Raw genomic sequence first — 23,072 nt, forward strand, 5'->3', positions numbered from 1 at the left:
TAACATTGTATTGTAATAAGTCATTATAGCGTATATACACATAAATATACTGATACAGATGTATATATAACATTTAGAATTTCACTTAATTATTCTATATTTTATGATTAATATGAATTAAAAGAAGAAAAAAAAAATATTTCCACCAACATGCTGTATGACATAAGAAGCAGATTAAGCTATAGTACAGTATGTAAGAGAGCATGTTTGTATTTTCTCTTGAATATGTTTAATGTTTGACTATCTTTTAAATGATTTGGAAGGCTGTTCCAAATCTGGGGCACTTGATAGCATATACTTGCTCTGGAAACATAATATTTAAGAAGTGGAATATATAGGTCTGTAGAATTTCTGCAGTTATATTTATTTACGTTATAGTTCATTAATTGAGAGAGGAAGTAGATTATGTATAATAGAATACATAAAGACTGCAACGTGAAACTTATAAAGGTCATTCAAAAGGATAATTTGTGGTTTTTTGAATAATGGTTCGGAGTGAGCATAATAATTTGAGTTTGTTATAATGCGGATAGACTGTTTTTGAAGTTGAAATAATCTTTGGAAAAGGTATCATTGACACTGTCCCCATACAGTTATACCATAAGTAAGATGGGAGAAAATCATCGAATAATATAGATTTACAAGGACCCTCAGTGGGAGGAGGTCCCTTAGTCTGTATAATGCTCCAGTAAATCTTGATATTTTCCCTGAAATATAGCCGACATGATCTTTCCAAGTTAATTGTGAGTCTATCCATATGCCAAGAAATTTCACAGTATTTTCTCGTTTTATTTCGATGTTATTTATCATTAATTGCATATCCCAGTTGATGGATCTGCCTTTCATGTAGAATATAACATATGAAGTTTTTTTAGCATTGATTTAATTTGTTACATAAAAACCATTGCTCATAGATTCTCAACTCATTTTGTAAGTTATTTTTTATCAATTCAATATTATTGCCTGACAGGAAGAAACTAGTGTCATCAGCAAATTATATCACTGATGTATTAGGACTAATAATTTGAAGGTCGTTGATGTATATTAGGAATAACACTGGCCCTAGAATTGAACCCTGAGGGATCCCGGTAGAAATAATTTTCGGTGACGATTTAATATTTCTAATTGCAACATATTGTTTTCGGTTTGATAAATAACTTTTAAACCAGTTAAGAACTAACCCTCTAATGCCATAAAAATATAATTTGTCAAATAGAATACGATGGTCCATGCAATCGAAAGCCTTCGACAGATCAAGGAATATCCCAACATTTATCTTCTGTTCAAAAGATTTAACTAATTTGTCAACAAGCTCAATGAAAGCTCAATTTGTATCAAAGCCCTGGCTGAATCCATATTGTTTTGGAGATAAAATATCAGCTTTTCTTAAATACGACATTAATTTTTCACAAGCAATTTTTTCAAATATTTTGCTAAATACACCCAATACCGAAATGGGGCGATAATATTATTATTCAAAATATCCGTATCACCACTTTTATAAACGGTAGTAACTCTTGCGGTTTTAAGGCTATCAGGGAAGACACCAGATTCTAACGAATTTTTTATAATGACATGCAGGGGGCGAATAATAAAATGGATAGTTGACTTTATAAGTTTAGTAGTGAAGCCGTCATATCCGTGACTCTTCTTTAACTGTAGTTTTAATACAATCTTTAGAATATCATTTTCTGTAATATCAGTAGTTTATCAGTAAAAAACATTGAGTTTACGGTATTGCTTGTGGTCATGTATACAATCGGTATTTTCAGCAATTTTATTGTGTATGGTACTGCCAATTGAAGTGAAAAACATATCAAAGGATTCAGCAATTGTACGAGCATCACTGGTATAATTTCCGTCACAGTTTATGTTCTTAATATTCTGACATTTTGGTTTTCTGTTTAGTATTTCATTGATGACTTTCCAAGTGGCTCTAGGATTATTTTTCAACTGCTGAAATTTTTCATCGAAGTATTTACGTTTTGCATATCTTATTTCACTGTTCACCTTATTTCTATGTGCTTTGTAATTCATATGGTTAGTAACGGTAGGATTTATAACATATTTTTAAAAAAAAGTAAATGCTTCTTTTTGCACATTTTTTCAATGATTTCGTAAGCCAAGGTTTATCTCTTTTAAAGTATTGTTTCTTTTTTTTACTTTTATAGGGAATCTATCATCATGGAGTTTTGAATACATGTGTATAAACATTTCAGATTGCTTATTTACATCTTTTTCATTTTCTAGAAATGACCAGTTAGTGGATATAATTTTCTAAACATAATTATTGTCACAATCTATCACAATATTGGCTTTTCTTAGAGTAAGAGGGTGAAAACGAATTCTCTCTCGCTTGTTTAATCGCTTTCAAAAAAATATTAGCTCTATATGTTTGGCCCTTTAACATTTTTGGTTCATCAAGCCATAGGCGTAGCCCATTTGGATATGACAAAATTTCAAGATTATGTTCAGTTTTACCAAATCTTTTCAGAATATCATTAAGAGTAAAAACATTCTATTTGGACAGAGAGAATAATACAAGGAAAATGGAAAAGAAATCAACCTTGTTATCATTTTTTAGATTTAGCTATTTTTTAAAGTATGAAAGTTGTTTAATAGCAAAAGTGCAGTAAGATCTGTCAGAATTATTCCTGTCATCAAATCACTATAAACTTAATCAAAATCATTATTACCATCAATATCATATTTTATTCATGATTACAACATATTACCAATAAATAATGTTATTTTCATCACTGCTGTTTTCTTTGTTACATAATATGTGATGATAATTCTTGATAATGGTGATAATTACAATTGATGGCACTGGTAGTACACTCACTGCTGCTGCTCATGCTATGTTTGCAAGATTTTGCATTTCCCACGTCTGTGAAAACTAATATTATAAAGGAATATTGCAGAAATGCGATTCTAAGTGGTCAGTTTGGCAGCCCTTGCGTGTATGCAAAGTAGATGGTCAGTACATTTGAATATCGTAAAATAAACCTGTTCTCCGATTTGACCTCTAGGATTCACACTTTCCAATATATCTCTTGTCTAATACGCAATCTGTGTCAAAGAAGAAGGCGATCAAACGAAATCACTTCGCTGTACAATTTTCACAATTTATTTTTCGTTTTATATTCCATACAAATTCAATTGTGTCATTTTTTAAACAATTTTGTTGGCACAATGAACATTTTAACACTAAACATTTCTTCTAGGTTGTTTGTGCCCGCTCGATCATGGGACACAAAAGTGACAAATCAAAATAATAACACGTTTATTTCAGACATCTCCAGAATTTCAAGTTTTGTTCTGTGATAAGGAATTAGTGTTTTATACTTTATTTCAAAGGAGTAAAGAATGAATTTTTTTAGAACATTTAATTCTCAGTTACGTGCTGATACTGCTTCATCTAATGGTTCAAATTTCTTGATAAAGCATATCAAACATCTACACCACTAAGGATTGGTCAGAATAATGATAGTCTTGCTGAATGTGTCCGACCAAGAGTAATGGAAAACAAAAACTTGATACAAATCTACCAGAATTTCAGCTAGTATTATCCATTTTATGTGTAGGACACATACAAAAAAACAATGGTTATTGCGACCAATACATTGGAAAACTTCTTCGCTCCAGTCACTATTTCATTTTGTAGTGCTTATAGTGAGAGGAGGGGAGACAGAGAAAGAAAAAGCAAACAAACAACAAATCCCAAAATAGTCGTGGAGAGATAGGATTCCCATGCACCCTATTGATATTTCTAATTTATACTTTTGTATTCATTCACTTGACACCTTGAGGAAGAAACAAAATGTAACTTACAATAATATATCAAGAGAGTACATGGGAACCCTATCTCCCAACCAAACTTAAAGTCGCAAGATTATGATGATTAAGCCAGATAAAAATAATTACATGCACGAATATATAATATTTATATACAAAAAATTCGGTGACGCCAACGCAAGGGCTTAAATTGATAAAATTCAAATATTTCCAAACGTTCATCGTAAATAAATCTTATGCACATGAATTATTAACAAGGCTGTGATCACTCAATAACTTGCAAGTAGGATCCATTGCAGACTTTGCACCTTATCCGATAGTTACCATAGTAACAGTGCCTCTCAGCCAATCAGAACCAGGGAAAGATGTCAGATCTGAAAACTTGTTTGATGAAAATTTTGATGAAACGCTCACCAGATGCACCTTTAAGGTTTAATTTTGTACCTTTCTTGATGCACCTATGGGTTGAAATTCTGCACCTTATTGGTGCTAATTTGGAACTTTCCAAAAAGGTACAAAGTTGCACCTTAAAGTTTTGCCATCTGGGCTGCACCTTAAACATGTTAAAGGTGCAAAGTTTAACCTATTTTTCTTTGTGTAATGATATAACATTATTTAAACAATGTCAGCAAAATGACTCCCTTTATTTGTATTTGTCTCCTTGTTCTCTTCCTCAGGTATATCAACAGTTTCTCCGGTAAATCCACTTCTCATTTGTACCAAGATATGATCAAGTTTCTCTGTTATTTCTACGGTATCGTAGCCTCCAATTGCTTTCAATTTATGATTACCTCTATATGGCGCTGTACCCTCTGACATGCTGCGTAGAAGCTTTGGGTCTGATTTCTCTGTTCTATTTTGGCTTTTATTTTCGTGAATAGTTTCTTTTGTTGCCTTTCTGCTTCCATCGTTATCCAGACTTTTAGATTTCTTCACTTTAGCGTAAATTGGCATGGTGCATGACCGTTGTAAAGGCGACTCTTGGACCTGGTTTGGTCGGGATAACCGATCGTATCCTGATTCCGTCGTTAAATCCTTTCCGATTTTAGGTTGGTTTTGCATATGAGCTTTTGATAAGGAATATGCTGAGACATCTTGATAGTTATTTCCTGTGGCAATACGCTCTGGAATACTGTCCAATCTCTCACAAGCTATGGAATGCCTTTTGTTTGGGTTTTGGTCGATATCTTTATCAACGCTAATAATCTCCGCGTAGTCCCCACTGCCGCCACTTACAAGAGACAGCCGTCGGTTTTCGTTTTCACTTGTATTGGCTTCCGGTATTTCGAGAGCAATTTCAGAATCGATAGAGCACTCCGGTGTTTCTGCACCATGTTTGTTGTTTTTAAACGACCAGGGCCACCGATTTCCAAAACTGCTCTTAGATTTGCCCTTCAAGTTTTCCTTAGTGGTCCCAGAGTCCGATTGGCCAACATCACTAGGAGTCTGATCATTGACTGAAACTGTTCGGGGAAGTGTCCTAGCAGGAAGCGGTGGGGCAGTTTGATTTCTCGTAGGTGCTCGAGACATTGTGGCCGAGCGTTCTCCTGACGGGAGACGACAAACACCCATATGAGCCTCATCACGACCAGACATGCCTTTGAAAATAAAACGACCCTCATGTGACACTACATCAGTCACTGCATATGCACTTGCAGACATAGTCCTCTGGTGGATAGGCAACCCTTGGATCTCATCTTGAAACTGATCTGAAATTACCATTGGTTTCGACTGAGGTCTTGCGTATTCATTAGGCGTACAAGGTGGCCCAAATGCTGATAACTCATCAGCCTCAATACTTTCCTTTTCCACTTTCTTAGACTCATCTACATCTTTCGCCACTTCGTTTTCATCTGGTTCAAGTGTGACATAAAACCGATCCAAATTACCTACGGTGTCTGAGCATGTCGAAAGTCGCTGCGGATCCGTTCCGTTATGTTCTCCTTCTATACATCTTTCCATTTTCTTCGTTTCAACGAAGCCCATTTCAAATTGGCCACGGTTACCATTAATCTGCGTGGCCTCAGAATGTTGCATGTTCATATTATGCTTTCGCCTTTTTCGAACAAAAAGAATCATGACCAATCCAATAGCACAAAGGAGCATAGTTACAAGGGCTCCAGCAATGGCGGACACAACAACTAGAATTGAGAGATTGGTTGGGGGAGTATCGTGGTCACTTATCTCTCCTATAGGCTGAATAGAAAGGTGACCTCCCTCATTCGATGGTGATATTGTAGTGTATTTCACGACGGTTTGAGATTTGCTAGAAACTATTCGTGTCTTGGTTGGTCTCGTGGTACCTTGGTCAAGAGGAGGCGATGAAGAGCCCTCAACGTCAGGAAATAATTCACTAGGATCAAAAGGTTCAATCCTAGCTTGTGCCATACCACGGAAAGACCCATCAAGGGATGAAATCACACATGATACCGTGGAGCCAGCGTCATCTCGACTGATCATTAGATTTAAAAACGAATGACCAGTCCCATTAGGTATGAGCTCAGAATTGTGATACCACTCAAATAATAAGTTATTTGGATCATAGTTTACAGGCAAGCAGACAAACCCTTGCCGAATACCAGGTGGGTGCTGGAACAAAGGTGGATCTACTACAACTTCGACCTGATGTTTTAGCGGTGTATAAGTGCATTCAACCTGATTCAAGATCGAATCACGCAACTCGCATACAAATGTTCTGTTGACGTCATCGACAGACATCAACCGATTATGAATACATGGGGACTCTGGACATCCTACTAGAAGAGTTCGTATTCCATTTTCCATGAAAATCCAGGTCAGTGTTTGTGGTGGAGAACCTGCTGGTGTTGCGCATGTGAAGCGTACTAACGACCCAACGTTGAATATGTTTGGAGGTGATATTGCTCTAGCCGAACATGCGTGTAAGGGATCTTCAGGACGGGTCCTTGGTTGAATGGTGAGCCTGGCTTTTCTGGAATCAAAAGAAACAGAATCTTGTGTGATGGCAGAGCAAAAATATTGTTTCTGATCCGACATGGTAACATTCTTAATAAAGAGGTTGTAGACACCATGCTTAAAGTCTCCTTTTATTGAGATCCTTTGAGTTAATTCACCGTGTAGGGGAGCATAGGTCTGTGTGTTTTCGTTCTCGGATAAAGTTCCGTAGAAACCTTCACCGTCAACATAACGCCAGTACAGATTGGCATCTCCATGGTCAGCTACAGTACACCAGAATGTGGCAAGCCCGCCCTCTACGACATCAACATCCCTAGGTTCTACATCGAAGCTAGGGACTGCAGTTGCAGGCAGAACTGAGTTTGAAATCACGGTAAAAATTAACAAAAGCATCATGTTCAGTTTCATTTTTTCCATCGTTAATTTTTTTTTCTTATCAAACCAAAGTCATCCTCATTTGTTGATATCCTTCAGAGTTGTACGAATTTCAGTTTTCCGCAGAAATCTATTAATCACCAATTAGAAGGCATTCCCCAAGAGGTCTGAATTAGGTGAAGTGAGCATCAATGATTTACAAAACACAGGGTGAAAGAAGCGACAACCATGTCAAGAATCCCGGAAGGTGACCTGAAGAGAAGAAGATAAAGAGAGAGAGAACAGGATAAAACAAGAGACAAAACATGGATATAAGACATCAATTATAAACTACATCATTATGGTGTAAGGGGGAAGGCCTTGGAGTGGTTCAAAAGTTATCTTACAAACAGAAAACAATTTGTCTCATTGAATGGAGTAGAATCTAAACGCCAACCAATTACTTGCGGTATTCCTCAAGGGAGTATCCTTGGCCCCCTGATTTATATCATATATGTAAATGATTTTCAATATTCATCTCCACTTTTGTCTTTTATTCTATATGCAGATGATTCTAGTATATTTTTCTCACATAAAAACCCTCAAATGCTCGTAGATATTTTTAACACCGAGTTGAAAAGTATTTGTGAATGGATATTTGCCAATAGGCTCTCTCTAAATCTTGATAAAACAAATTTTATGTTATTTAGTAACTCTCTTACAAGTTTACCTGACAATATTTTATTGAATGATGTCCAGATCAGTAGGGTAAAATCAACTAAGTTCTTGGGACTTTTTATTGATGACAAAATGACCTGGAAAATTCATACAAACCACATTTGCTCAATTTTATCTAGAAATACTGGTATAATGTATAAACTTAAATCATTGTTTCCACTCAATATTATGCAAATGTTATATTCCACTTTATTACTTCCGTATGTAAACTATGGTATTCTTGCCTGGGGAAATTCTAGTAAGCTTCAACTTGATAAAATTTTGGTTATTCAAAAGAGAGCAATTCGTATAATCTCCAATGCCCATATACGGGCTCATACAGGTCCTCTCTTTTTAGAAAAGGGTGTTTTAAAATTTTCTGATATTTTCCTTCTGCAGTTGGGTTCTTTTATGTTTCAACTGAATAATAATGACTTGCCTCCGGCACTTAATTATATGTTCATAAAAAACAACCAGTTGCATGACTATCCAACACGCCAAGCATTTTCATTTCATCTTCCAAAAACCAGAACAAAATTTGCCCACAATACTATTATTTATTCAGGTCCCAAATATTGGAATTCACTCAATATCGATATAAAAAGATCTGTTAGCTTGACTGCATTTAAAAGAAAATTGAAAACGTCTCTTTTGAGAAAAGATTACTCCTCGTAGAACCCAACTGTAAGCTTTAAATACACAATATATATTTATCTATTTGTACTCAATTGCGTATTACTTTTAAGACGGTCAGAGAGTGGATTGGGCACCTGGTAGCCAGGGAAACTCTTTAAAACCACATAGCTCTTCTAAGTTTTGCTTCGGTCCTTTGATACTTTTTCTCTCCTAGCAACTATCAAGTTTTTTTTTCTTTTCCTCGTCTGCCAGGTGCTCTATCCTCTCACTATGCCCGTATGTTTACCATTGTAATGAATTGCATGTATTCATATTTACAGCTGCAGATACCCTTATAGAGGACCCGTCTACTATTCCACTGGCATACGATCAATTCTGTCAAAATATTTTACGTCATGCGTTAACGACGCAATCATGAACAGCAATATAATAGACGGGTCTTCTTTCCGTCTTTCTTTCTTTTATGTCTTGTTTTGTCCTCCTTGTCTTGTCTAGTAACCTGTGTGCCCCTGTTCTTTGTAACGTTCTCTGTTTTCGTCCTTGTCCAGTTTCTGTAACTTTCTCCGAGCTCAGCTCTATTTTTTCTATAATTATTTGTAGCTATCAATGATTACACATAAATTATTTGTTAAGGGCCTATCCACAACAAGCTTTTGCTTTACTTTAGGTCCATCCACTTAGAATCTGCTTTTATATTGTAATTATGCATACTATTTCGGAATGAGTTTTATGTTTTTCTTTGTATTTTGATTGATTTGTGGAAAATTAATGAAATGAAAAAATGAAAATATTTATTACAAAATATTATCATTATCACAATCACAAAGCCCAGAATAGCCTCAATCTCCCCACAGTACATATCAGAACTCATAGAACCATATAAACCAAGACGTAAACCTTCGATCATCCTCACAACATCTTCTCACTGATCCCTCCATATATACAAATACATATGGTTAACGAGCCCTTTCCTTATCTGACCCTGTACTCTGGAATTCTCTACCGTTTAATATTAAAACTGCACCAGCCTTCCCCATATTTAAATCTATGTACTTAAAACTCACTTAACATTTTCAAAAATAATGTTTATAATATTCAATTTATTATTTTGTTTAATATTGTAGGTTTTCATTTCGTTAATTATATAACTTTTATGTACTGATTTACTTTGTTATAAATGTATGTATATAAGGTTTAGATTTACTGGATAATTTAGATAAGGTTATTGCATAATTTAGTTATTTAATACATTTTGTAAAGTGCATAGAAGGTCTTTTTACTATTATGCGCTATATAAATGTCAAATATTATTGTTATTATTATTAAACAAATACGAGTTGATTTGGATGATAATTATAGAAGCATTATATTATAATTGAAATAATATGAGAATAATATGACAATAATATATGGATCTGGCGTTATCTGTTAAAGGTTGAAATTGTGATCGAGCTTGTCTTGTTGGATGTAATAATCCGTTCGTTTTTTTCTGAAGAAGTTCATGAAGATTTTACAAATATTCAATCAAACCACACTGTTTGACATTGCAAGCCCCTGACCAACAGAAACTGCCATCAAAAGGATATTTAAATAACTGAATAAAAAAAAAATGAATTAAAGAATTTAGAAAAGTTTAAAAAAAAAGTAATAAACACAAAAAAATGAGATACACAAATAATGAATGAATAAAAAGAAGTGAATATGATGCTGACTGTATATAAAGAAAATATTACACAAAATGAAACCAAAAATGATAATTAGATTGACTTTAAGAACTACCCTCATATCCCCCCAAATAAATCAAACCTGCACAATTTAATTTTGAATGCAGATGAGTGGTATGAATAAGTCTCCGAATTCTGAATCGAAGTAGGTAGGAAGCGAAATCAGATCGTAGACTAGTCGTATTGGGTGTGTGGTGACCTTAAATTTTACTGAACTGCTATAATTTCACTTCATGAAAACATTGCAGGGGGGGGGGCTCCTCGCATTCAGATCTCCGGCCCGAACGGAATTAAAGTATTGTAGAAGCCTTAAAGCGTAGAAAAATATCTGACATCAACTTTATTGTTATGTATTTTATTGTTTGATTAATTTTTTATGACCGTATCCTATAGCTTTAGATTTTTAAATAAATTTTATTGGTTCTTTTCTTTCGTTTTTGTTTGAGTATTTTGTTCTCATCAATATTATGGAAATAAAATAATAAACAAAGCCAAAATCATCGTATAAAATCCGCAAAGTGCATGAGACTTGGTTGAATTATAACAGGTATCATTTCCCAGACATCCGTCTTTTCTTTGTCTTCCTGTTTCCTGGGTTTGTTCTTAACTAGTGACCTTAAAAGGTCAGCTTCGTCGAAATCAGTAACCTCGTCAATGGGTCAAAAGTAGATATTGTTTTTGCTTGACACCGTATGCATAAAAGTGAGTAAGCCAATGCTGCTGCTAGTAAGTTCAAGCAATCGCTATCTGACTGCTAGCATTTCCTTGACGATTAAGCTATTGCTAAGAAGCGTATGCATGAAGCGAACATTTCGATTGTGCGTTTAAGTACTTGCTTAGGTTTTTTCAAACTTCGTCAGAACAGCTTGAGCTTTTGCTTGATCAGGGCGTGTGCGTTTTTTAGTCATCTGAGAGAGAAGCCCAAGGTGTACCGTAGCCTGCATGTACATGTTTTCTTCCTAAGTATTTGAATTTATAAAAAATAAGGTTGTTTGACACCACGTCTGAGCATTGGCGGCGGAAGCCAGAAAATTTAGGGGGTGTCCACCTGAAATTTTTGGATGGACACTGGTAAAAAATTTGACAAGCGCCCCCCAAAAAGGTTTTGAACCTAAATTGCATGAGTTGTTAACCAAAAATTTTTTGACAAGCAAAAAAAAAAAAAAAAAGGTCCTCAACCTAAATTTTAGGGGGGGGGGACAACACACGTTTCAGGGGGGGGGGGGTCCACGTGAATTTAGGGGGGGAAGCAGGAAAAAAAAGTTGACAAGCAAAAAAAAAAGGTTATCAAGACATTATTTAGGGAGGGACCGTCCCCCCCAAGTAAAATTTAGGGGGGGGGACACGTCCCCCCGCTTCCGCCGCCTATGCGTCAGAGAAATAGAAGAGGTAATTTCATTGGCTGCTGAAGGCCAAACGTTTAAGGAGAGTCCACATGAAATTTTGGTTATCAACCATAATTTTTAGACAAGCAAAAAAAAAAAGGTTTTCAACAAAAAATGTAGGGGGAGGGGGACCATCCCCTACCTCAAATTTAGGGGGGGGGGACATTTCCCCCGTCCCCCCTGCTTTCGCCGCCTATGGATAATTTTCACTGCTGCTTAGTTCTTTGTGGTTCTTTGCGTTCGAGTCACGCCTTTTCCGTGAGTCGCGTTCGCACTGTCCGTCCAGCGCGCTGCAGCGTGACGTCGATATTGTTCAAACCGTTAGCTTTCTGAAGGCAAGGAAAGGGTTCAAGCACTGTAAAGCCTTAAGCAATATGAAATAAAGATATTGCTTAAGCATGACATTTTGCTTGGCTAGCTAGCTATTGCTTGTGCTTGAAGCAGTTGCTACTTTTTATGCATCTGACCCAGTGAAACAGTAGATCTACACGGGGAGCAACGCCCCTCCGTTCATAGATTGGGTCATATACCAAGGCTGGCAAGCAATTGCTTCAAGCCCCGGGGGGGGGGGAGCACTTACATTGACAAGTGGATACCATGCGCGACCAACAAAAAACACGTAAAAGGGATGTCTTTTTCAAGATAGGGCACGTTACATACGTAACGTGATAAGGGTGTCAAAAAACACAAAAATAATGATAAAAAGGGTATCTATTTCGCTAGGAAAGCTACGTGTTTAGGGTCAAATTTGCCGGAATGATAAAACAAAATTAAATGTTTTATTAAGGATGTCCTTTTTGCTCCAACACTACGCGCTTAGAGTCCGATTTGCGCGAGATGTGGATGGTGGGGCCGTACTTAACCAAATGATGTATAAAGGTAAAACCGACGACCGAAGGGCCCGTGACATAACAATAAAATATTGCTATACTTGTTTAGGGGTTCATTCCAGGGAATACTTGCCAAGAGTATCGTTTCGTTTCCAATACCTGTTAAGGGGGTGCATTTTCAGAATATGGAAATTACGTGTTTAGGGTGCTTTTCGAGACCCCACGGTCGCGCATGGTATCCACTCGTCAATGAAAGTGCCTCCCGGACTTCAAGCACAAGCAGAGCAAAAGATCGCGCTTCAGCAATTGTTTTCTTTTTATATGCATAACTATTTTATTGCCTTCAGAAAGCAATTGCTAACGGTTCGAACAATAGCAACGTTACGCTGCTGCACCGCACGACTCACAGAAAAGGCAGGACTCGTACGCAAAGACGGTGGTAGTGCAAATTGCCGCTTTTTTCATAATTATAACATCTTTTCCTCAGACGTGGTGGTGTGAAACTAACTTATTTTATTTTTGATAAATTCATATATTTGGCATCTGATTTTGAAATTATCAGAAAGAAAACATCATACATGTAGGCTACGTTACACCTTGTGATTCTCTCTGAGGACGTGCATAAACATGATTAAAAGGAATGGTTCGCTTTATGCATACGCTTTTTCTTTAGCAACGGGAAAATGCTAGCAGTTTAAGCGATTGCTTGAATGTTCTCGCAAAGCATTTTGTTTCGTTCATTATAATGCATACGGAATCAAGCAAAAGCCTAGAAAAAGCAATTGCTACTTTTTAGGCATATGGCCCAATATTAGAACAGATGCTAAGTTATGCATGCAAAGTATCATCATAACCATTTTCGAAGCACCAGTTTCATGATCAAGACACTCCCAATTACCTTAAAAGTACATGTAGAATCATTCATCTGTAGAGATCGAGACAAAAACTCTTGATCGTGCTTTCCTCAAATCCTTATCAGCACACGTCCGACGTATAGGCTAATACCCCCACACATCTTTAGCATAACTTACGCTTGAAGTGTCCTGATACACATTTATAGGTCCAACACAAAATGAAATTAAATGTCATACAGGGGACGCGGAAGGGGGGGGGGGGGGGGGCTTAGCCCCCTACTTTTTTTCCATAACTGTGTACAAAAACGTAAAAATGACCATAAGATTGTGATTGTTTGCATGGACAGCCCCCCACTTTTGGCTCAGCCCCCCCACTTTGAAAACCGTTCCGCTTTAACCTATATAATATTTAAATATATGTATATTTTAAATTGAACAGTGTATTTCTTGAGTGAAATATATATATATTTAAGGTACATATATTTCATTTTACAGTGAAATATGTATTTCAGAAAAGTGATATATACATGTTTTTAAGTGAAATATATTTCATTTCAAAGTGAAATATTTCTTTGAACAGTGAAATATATATATATTTTTTAGAGTGAGATATACATATATTTTTGGAGAAGTGAAATATTTTGTACAGTGAAATAGATTTTTGTGAGAAGCGAAATATAATTTTGTGTAAAAGTGAAATACATTTCGGCAAAAGAAATGCCATATTTTTGATAGAGTGGACTGAATTATGTGAAAAGTGGAATGAAGCTGTGTGTGCTATGAACGCCTAGCTAAGCAGTGTAATAAGCGCCTTGAGCACCTAACAAGGTAGATATGTGCGCAATATAAATACCCTATATTATTATTATTATCATCATTAATGTATTTTTGAAAGTGAAATATAAATTTCTTTGAATTAAATGGTCTAGTGGAAGAGAAACATATATTCATTCAAGTGAAATGTATCTTAAACTGATTCCCTATGGGGGTGCCATAAACAAATGAAGTAAGTTGACAAATAAAAACGTACATGTATTATTAATGGCTACTCCCCAGGTTGCCCCCTCATACGCATGCGCGCACACACAAACTCCTCTTTGCTCCGTACCCAACTCCCATTACTGTCATTTCGTCACGTTTAGGCATAGGCTAGACCTGTTTCTCAACAAAACAATATACCGTTATCTATTTCCGCTAGAGCATCCTGTCTATTTCCTCTTTCTAAACCATCTGAATGAGATAAAGATTGCTAAATGTACTCTCATTTTACTACTTCCCCGTAAGCATGGCAAGTTCATTTCTAGGTAATCAAGAAATAATTCCAGAACAGTTTAATCGCATTTTATTTATATTTCACAATCGTCCACTCCGTACTGAATATTGGAATTACTGGTATCTTTTATCGATAAGGGTAAGCAGGGATGGCTGAGCGAGGTTAAGGGGGGAAGGAAAAAAGGCATTTCGTCTTTTGAAAAAAGGCATACCACACCCTTAATGACAGAACACAGGTGTTTTACACATACGATCACGGGCAGCAAAAAAAAACCGTACATATTAAAGGTAATTGGGCACAAACAGATATACACACCTTCAGAGTACCTTTTCGGCAGGAAGTTTGGTAATGTAAGTTGAGCAAAACCTTTCCGAAAAAGTTTCTGACTATTTGAAGAAGTTTGTAAAAGTCGTAAAACTTTATTCCTCTCTGTGGTCTCTTCTGGCACAAATTACAACTCTGTTTCTGTACTTTAAAGGGGGAAATGTTTGTTGAAGAAACAGTTACAGTCGTCTCGGAAAAATCCCTCACGAAAGACCCTTTATATCGCTTAAAGAGAACATAAACGGAGGACCATATAAGATGTAGAGGGGCTCCTTTTTGCCTCATGTAGGTATTGTAAGGTAAAATACCAAATAGCCCCGACAAGCTCGTTAAATATAATTCCCCCCCCCCCAATTACATTAGGTTGTCTTTGGACTGTATACGTGTCTATTCAGAGACGAAAACAGAAAAAGGATAAAACGGATATATTTCACAAGAATAACAAATGAGAAAGAATCAATTTCAGAAACTAAAATGCGGAGATTTAATGTAATCTCACAAAGGGCACATTTTATTTGAAAAGGGGGGTTAAAAAATACATGGGGGCAAGTGCCCCTACCCCTTACGGTTCCACTACCCCAACAAAAAGAAGCGGTGCAGATTGCAATTACCTTACATTAACTGACTAAACATTTCGAATACACTAGAAAAGAAAGGGAGCATTCATCATATAAGAATATGGATATATTCAAATGGGACGTCAAAGGTGAAAATATAAGAATAGGTATTCATTATTAAAAATAACCTAATACGGTAAGAAACACATTTAACAAGGGGGCACTTCCAGAAGGAAACAGCAAGCTAAATAAGGAAAAGGGGTGCTGATCGGGCCCGAAAATATCAATACAAAAACAACTTATCTGTAACGAGAATGGGCACTTACATGTAAGAAGGCGAAATTACATTGAACACGTATAAACGTATTTAGTGTAATTTCGGGAGCATTTTCTTGGGGAAAGGGGCACTTTTTATCGGTTCAAAAAGTGTGAAACTGTGCCCCCCAAGGATAGCCGCCCCTTGGTATAAACTCATACATTCAATCTAAAGTTATCACCCATCACTATTTCTTAAAAAAAACTCCATCATTCAAGTAAATTCTAACATAATAGCGATCCCTTCCCAATATTTTTAAATTAATATCTTAATTCTAACTTAATCAATTAAAACAAACGAATTAATAAAGAAGATATACCTGTAAAGACAAATTGTAAGCTGTCCATTCTAGAACAGAGAGACAGTCTAAATAGTTTGAACACGTGTATTCTGTTAGTATTTCTTTAATACAGGTATGTCCTTTTCATGTATCCGTTATATTGATTTCCTTTAATTTATTCTTTCATTTACTTGAAAGTTTGGGTATTTGTCGTAGCATTATTTGACTTGATACTGTATTTTGAAAATGATTATGTTATGATGTTCTTTATTTGCCATATTGAGATACTAGTATATGATATTCTCTTTTGCAATCAAAACAACTTTTACATTGTGTTTTATGACGTAGAGCTTTTTTAATCTTTGTTTATTTTTTCTTTTATTTTCAATACATTTTATAAAAAACATTAAGTTTCTTTAAAGTTTCTTTTAAGTTTCTTTATAAAAAACATTAAGTTTCTTTAAAAAAATGATATTACATCTTTTTTTCACCTAGTTTCTTTCACGTTTATCATTGATATTGATTTGTATGTTGAAAATTAAAAAGGTGATGAAGTGAGTTCCCTATCTTGACTTGTCATGATGTGATATAGCCAAATCCACTTTGTCCATACATTTTAATGAATTTACAGAAATAGACCAGTTCGTAATTACTTCATGGGCAATTTTGGTCAAATGACCTCTCATTTCTTTCATCATGATAGGCAGATTTCAAAGCAAGATATTACGTAAGCTTGCCTTACATAGCAGGATGAAGAAATTGAATAGACCAGGTGACTAGAATATAGCACACCAATGAACACTTAATGAAGGTATTTGTTGCATTCCTACTTTGAATGCATATCTAGCATGTTGCACAATGTACTTGACAAACTGTGAAATACCAGTCGTTCGTGGAAGCATTGTTGTTTTTTGTGGATGTAAATGAAAACGACAATTCAAAAGATTATATGAGTAATCAAGACATCAAAGTTGGTGCTTATCTCATTAGATTTTAAAGCATCATGTCACTTTAGTACAAATGACCTTCTTCTGATCATGCGTAGAATCGTTTGATCATGCGCAGAAAGGAACTACGAACTGGCTTATTCAAAAAATAGCCTGAAAAAAAATAGTTCCGATGTGTACGATTGAAAATAATGCAACTTGTTGCAATAATACGGGATTTAGACAAATGCTTTGATATAAACGTGATATATGGAAGGTCTTAAACTAAAAGCCAAGCTTATAAGTCCCGATGAGATATATTAAGCTAATAATATATTACTATACAACGTAAGAATTATACATGTAGATTGTATTGAATACATCTCCAGCGAACACACCCCGAAAATTTATGAACATTGATAAAAATATAGAGACATGTGGCCCAACAGGATATCAATGCTGTATTTAGCTATTGCCTGTATATTCAGAAGATGTTTAAATACATGCACAGCATTTGTATCTGTCAAAGACATTCAAAGGCGCATTTTGTTGGAGCCATCCACAGCCAAGCTGGGTCGCCGAGAAGGGGGCGCACAAAGAACTGTGACCAGCAGGTCTCTCCTCTCGATATAACTTGTTGGGGAATGCAGATGGACCACTACCCCGGCGTTTCCCCCTACTCTTATACGAATAGTGTAGTGGGTTCTTAACGTGCAAAGGTGTTGACTCTACACAGGACATCCATTTAACGTCCTATCTGAGGGACAGAGTGTTTTCCACTGTAACATAGCTTGCGTCTATGAAACATGGGAGAGACCTTTACACACAATGCACTGATTTCAGTCATCATCCTGCAGCCTGTTGCATAAAACTTTTTACCTGACAAAACTCCGGTAAAAACTTAAAACTAAGGTTAGTCTGATTTCTGCCATTGACTTTAACACAGGGAGAAAACTCATGTAAAAAATACCTGAGTTTTCTCAGGTAAAAAGTTTTATGCAACAGGCTGCCGGAGTGGACTCGAACCTACGATCTTTGGTTCGACGGGCAGACACTTTACCGACTGAGCCAGGCTTTGCCCTCACTCATGTGCTCTTGTATTGTATGCTCTGACTACTCTCACCCGCTTGTATTCTCAAAGGTTATTTCGTTTAACGATTTGGTTTCTAGCATATATCATTTGGAAGTCCATTTTCCGTACTTAAATCGAAAAAAGAAAAAAAAAAAAATTTTAAATAAAAGTGGTTTGAGCCAGTGGTAAATACATGAACGATGTACCTAAAGAAGTTGGCTATTTAAGACACATATTCTAAAAGAAATAATACTCAATTGCATGTGCATTTAACCAAATTGTTAAACAAAATAAACATACCTTTGAGAATACACGATGGTGAGAGTGGTTAATGCAAACAAAACAAGAGCACATGAGTAAATGAATTCTTTTCGCAAGTAATTCGATAAAGATTATATACAAAACAATTTAAAAACATTAAATGGATAGGAATTATTCATTAAAACTGAAAATGAATGCAATGCAACGTACCACAATTTCTTGATTGAAACGCAAGATTGGAAAGACAGTTATTGATCGAGCATAGCATAGCTTGTTAGAATTCCACATAAACACAGATCCAGTATAAGCACACATTCAGAGACGTAGTCAGAAATGCATATGATATAGTTGCTGCATGGAGCTAGCAGAGATAGCTCTATGGTTGCTGTTTCTATGAAATGCATTTGATGCGCGCTGTGTTACTAGACAACATTGGTCTCAGAGGTAAGAGAGGCTATCAGATTTTCATGGTGATTAGACAGCATGACCAAAGTTCATTGACCCCAAATTGCAATTTACCTCATCTCGGGCGCCGGGGGCTCGGGCCTCAGGCTGATAATCGTTTTAAATGATCACGTGATACTTCTACCCTTATGTGTGAGTTGCATAAAATAGGATGTTACATTTTCAACCTCATGGTGACATTTCAAACAATTAACGTTTGGCATGGGTAGGGATGGCAACGCTGCAGTCAGCGCCCATATCTCGCTTCTGCTTTGCAGAAACCCATCAAGAGCTGAAATCTAAACAATTATAATAATAAAGATAGGCATATACCGCCATATCTAGATATTATCTATTCAAAGGCACTATTACCCCGGCTTTGGCTCGAGCTACCTTTCAGCGCTCAATGTATTCAAGGAATCAATCCTACCAGGTACCCATTCACCTCACCGAGGTTGAGTGCAGCACAAGGTTGGTAAATTTCTTGCTGAAGGAAAACACGCAATGGCTGGGATTCGAACCCACGTCCCTCTAGTTTAATTGAACGACGGGATTCGTAACCACTAGACCGCAGCACCCCCAACAATCTAAATCATATTTTGAATGCACTGATTTTATGTGATTTGTTAATAGAAGAGGAATCATTTTCGCAGGTTCGACGGTTGCAACAATGTTTCTTTGAATCATGTGGAAACGAGTTTTGTTTATTATCTTACTGACTCATATATGTATAGATTCACCTGACTCGTTAGACTAGACCTTGATCGTAGTCTTTCTACCATACCTTGGTGATATTTAGCTTACCACCAGACCACATCATTCTAACTGACTGATGTCTTATTGATCAGAATTCAACATAAGTCTCTCCTGTTGGTTATAATTATGTACAATTCATTATTATGCGATTGCATTTAATCATTTGGTACTATTGTTGTTGATTGGACTTTTAACATGAACATAGATATTATCGATAGCTTTTAATATGGTAAAAGGTCTGGGAACGATTTTTTTTGTTTCTACAAGGGTTGCTGATGGAACTTTGACAGGCAAAAAAGGGGTTACACTAGTAAAGAAGGTAATTTTACTCCCGGGAAATTTGACAAGCAAAATATTAAAAAAAAGGTGATTCACTACAAAATGAATGTTTTTTTGGGGTCCCAAGAAATTTGAAAAGAAAAAAGAAGAAGTTCGCTACAAAATGATTTTTTTTACATTCTAGAGGTGCTGCCTACGGAAAATAACACACGCATGGTTTGTCCCTTGTCGGGAATACGCAGTGCCCTAAACAAATTAGAAACATGGTCTCTTTTTTAACCACAGAAATGGTATTCGATATTGTGATACCTGATTATTCTACGAACCGAGGCGTCTTCCTATCCTAAAGAGGAAAATGTCAGATGAAAATGGGAGAGGAGAAATAGAAGGTGAGGGGGGGGGGGTGTTCTGCTGTGCAACCCCTTCACTCGAGGATAGTGTTCTGAATGACTTGAGTGTAGAAGGGTCTGTGTTTGAGAAGGGAGAGGGAGAGAGAGGGGGGGGGGGGGAGAGTTGAGTTGAGGGAGACAGGGTACAATTAATCTGTGATAATCTCCTGTTTTAGCATCTTTTCTCTCAGTGTGTATGACCTTCATAGATGGTTGATCATGGCAATGATTAGATGCCCATACAAGTCTATCATCAGACACGTATAATGTCATACTACCTTCTATTCAAGATTAGGTTTTGCATGTTTCATGTCAATTTATATTTCTGCTCACACGCCTGGTGTAATATTACTATACCTTTCAAACGCCATGCCAAAATGCAAGCTTCTCAGGAGGGAAAATCTATACCCCCAAAATACCTTGATTTGATTTTTTTCAAAGAGTAGAATCGAACAGGCTTTACGCTAGAAATATCATCCATTTCGGATGTAAAATACGAAAGATAAGATTTCAAAATTTCGCTTGATATGTTACAAAACAATTCGGTATGCAAATGAGGGAAACGAAGGCGTCAACCACTCATTTTGTATTCTTTTATAATACTTAAATGCGTTTAATTTCTCATCACGTTTAATGTTGAACATATTTCGAATCATCAAAATACAGAAACATGTGAGCGTACACATCATACTGATACCCGGACTGATACTCATCCAACAACGCAGGTACAGTGAACAACAAAGGTAAAGCGAAACAAAAAACCTATTTGTAACATCATAAGGCCACATTCTTTGCCAAAACATGTAAAACTCTACATTATCAAATTAAAGAAATGCAGTACTGACGCACGGGAAAACGTCAAAGAAGAGCCATTATGACTGAATTACGTGCATCGTGCTTGATTAAAATAAATGAAAATGAAATGAAAGAATTACATCATCGCATCCTCAGCATCCCAACATACACCACATCAGCATTCCCAAAAGAAACAATTGAACGGAAATAGGAGTGGCCTTGGTAGGCTAACCTTGGAAGGAACTCGCCTTTGTTCTCCATTTATAATGATTTGCTTTGCAATTATGTTGTCTCCATGTTTTCTGATGAATGATCTGATTTATTGCTATCGATCTATCTCCCTTATTGTTGTACTAAGTGTTATTGTGTGGAGGTGCCGTGGCCGAGTGGTATAAGGCGCCTGGCTATACACATAAAGTCAGGGGTTCGATCCCCGGCCGCGGCACTTATGCTCGTGAGCAAGACATTTAATCTAACAATGCTCTTTTATCCTGCTTTCAAATAAATGGAAATGCTATATGCATTATTGGTAACTGGGTGTGCGTCTATACGAAACAGGGGAGAGACGTTTACACACAACGCACTGGATTCAGTCATCCGTCCGGAGTGGACTCGAACCCATGATCGTTGGTTCGACGGGCAGACGCGTAATGCCGACTGAGCCTACAACGCTCTTGAAAGGGAGGTTTTAAGCACTCTAACGTCAATATGAATGGAAATTGTGGGGAAAATATTGATTTCGCTAAACATGCTAAATGCGAGCGCAAAGTACGAGCTGATTTTTTTGTTTTTGTTTAGACTTTAAACCGGGACATTCTTATCACTGTCGGTACAGGAGCTGAGAACTTTTAATGTTTTGACTTGAAAACTATTAACATTTCCACACGTTTTTTTTATATAAAGTACAAGCTCAGATATGCATATGCAATTTAATAATCTGTGTATCTTAATGTTCTGAGGGAAATTTTAGCAAAATTTTCACCAAATATATGATGCGAGAACGCAGTGCGAGCTGATTGTTTTTTACCTGATTGATTTAGACCTTGAACTGAGACTTTTTAATCATTGTCGGTAGCCTACAGAGAGTTCCCCACGATCACATTACGAAAGAAATATGATTACAATTTAACGAAAATAGCATGCAGTTTGACATTACTTTACCGACAAAGATAATGGAACTTAAAGACCGAGTAACAACAAGGTACATATGGAGCAGTTGAAACAGCCATGAGTGACCCGACACTTTTTCATTTTTCGGGTCATTTTCCCAACAAGCGTCAGCCCTGCGCTTGCGGACGAAAGACAATTTTCCAACATCTCAGACTCCGCATCTTTAATTACACCGAAAGAGGCCCCAATATGTGTCTTTTTTACAAAGATCCAAACGACAGAACGATCACTTCGTGTTAATTTCAATAGACATCACATAAATAACAATAACAACATAACAATAATTATAATGATCCATTGATTAGGCAACTAGATAATTGGCGCCTCATAAACGATATGTATGTATATTTATTAATCGATATTATTGAATCCTTATATAAGCCATAAAATACTAGCTTTAATCGAGAGTAGATTGTTGCCATGGGAACGAAACTTGAATAATCTTTGGATTTGGGGATAGAAACTAAGGCTTTGGCCCCGGATACTAAAATAGGTGTAGGCTTGGAATCTTCCTAAGGTCAATGTCACTATCGGTTGAGGAGTGGTCCCTTGACGTCATTCTCCGTCGTAGTCTAGAATCCAGTCTTAATTAACAGGTCAGAATTTCACAAAGATTATTTGAAACCGTGTTTAAATCAATGACGTAAAACATCTAGGTGACCAATACAAACACCCTTCCCCAATCAACACACCCTCACCCATCTCAAACACACCATGACACAGATAGAATGGTGTGGCCAAATCGGTAAAACGATGCGCTATTGTGAGTGCAGTCAAGATCATTGACGCAGCTTCGAGGTTCACCTTCAACGGTTTTTCAACATACTTTAAAGAAAGAAAAATGTTATTTCTATGTCAGTATTATTGGTATAATAATCGGTCATAAGTAACATGATTGTCTAAAGTTCATATTCTGTAATAGCTCTCAGTCATTCCATACACTCCTGTCCTATTACATCCCACTGCTGCCACCATGTAAGTGTGGTGGCATCGTTATA

General features: G+C 36.5%; 1 protein-coding gene across 1 annotated transcript; it reads right to left on the reverse strand.

The window, feature by feature from the left end:
• Positions 1-3,769: 3,769 nt before the first annotated feature.
• On the reverse strand, positions 3,770-7,348 carry LOC121417540. The gene has a single exon (XM_041611265.1). It carries the CDS (start codon positions 7,147-7,149, stop codon positions 4,414-4,416), a length of 2,736 nt encoding a protein of 911 aa, XP_041467199.1. The 5' UTR covers positions 7,150-7,348; the 3' UTR covers positions 3,770-4,413.
• Between the last annotated feature and the right edge of the window lie 15,724 nt (positions 7,349-23,072).

This window comes from Lytechinus variegatus, chromosome 6, assembly GCF_018143015.1.
Source record: "Lytechinus variegatus isolate NC3 chromosome 6, Lvar_3.0, whole genome shotgun sequence".
NCBI lineage: Eukaryota > Metazoa > Echinodermata > Echinoidea > Temnopleuroida > Toxopneustidae > Lytechinus > Lytechinus variegatus.

Bases quoted from the DNA above. Each gene is read 5' to 3' on its own strand.
- LOC121417540 (XM_041611265.1), bottom strand. From the start codon at position 7,149: ATGGAAAAAATGAAACTGAACATGATGCTTTTGTTAATTTTTACCGTG.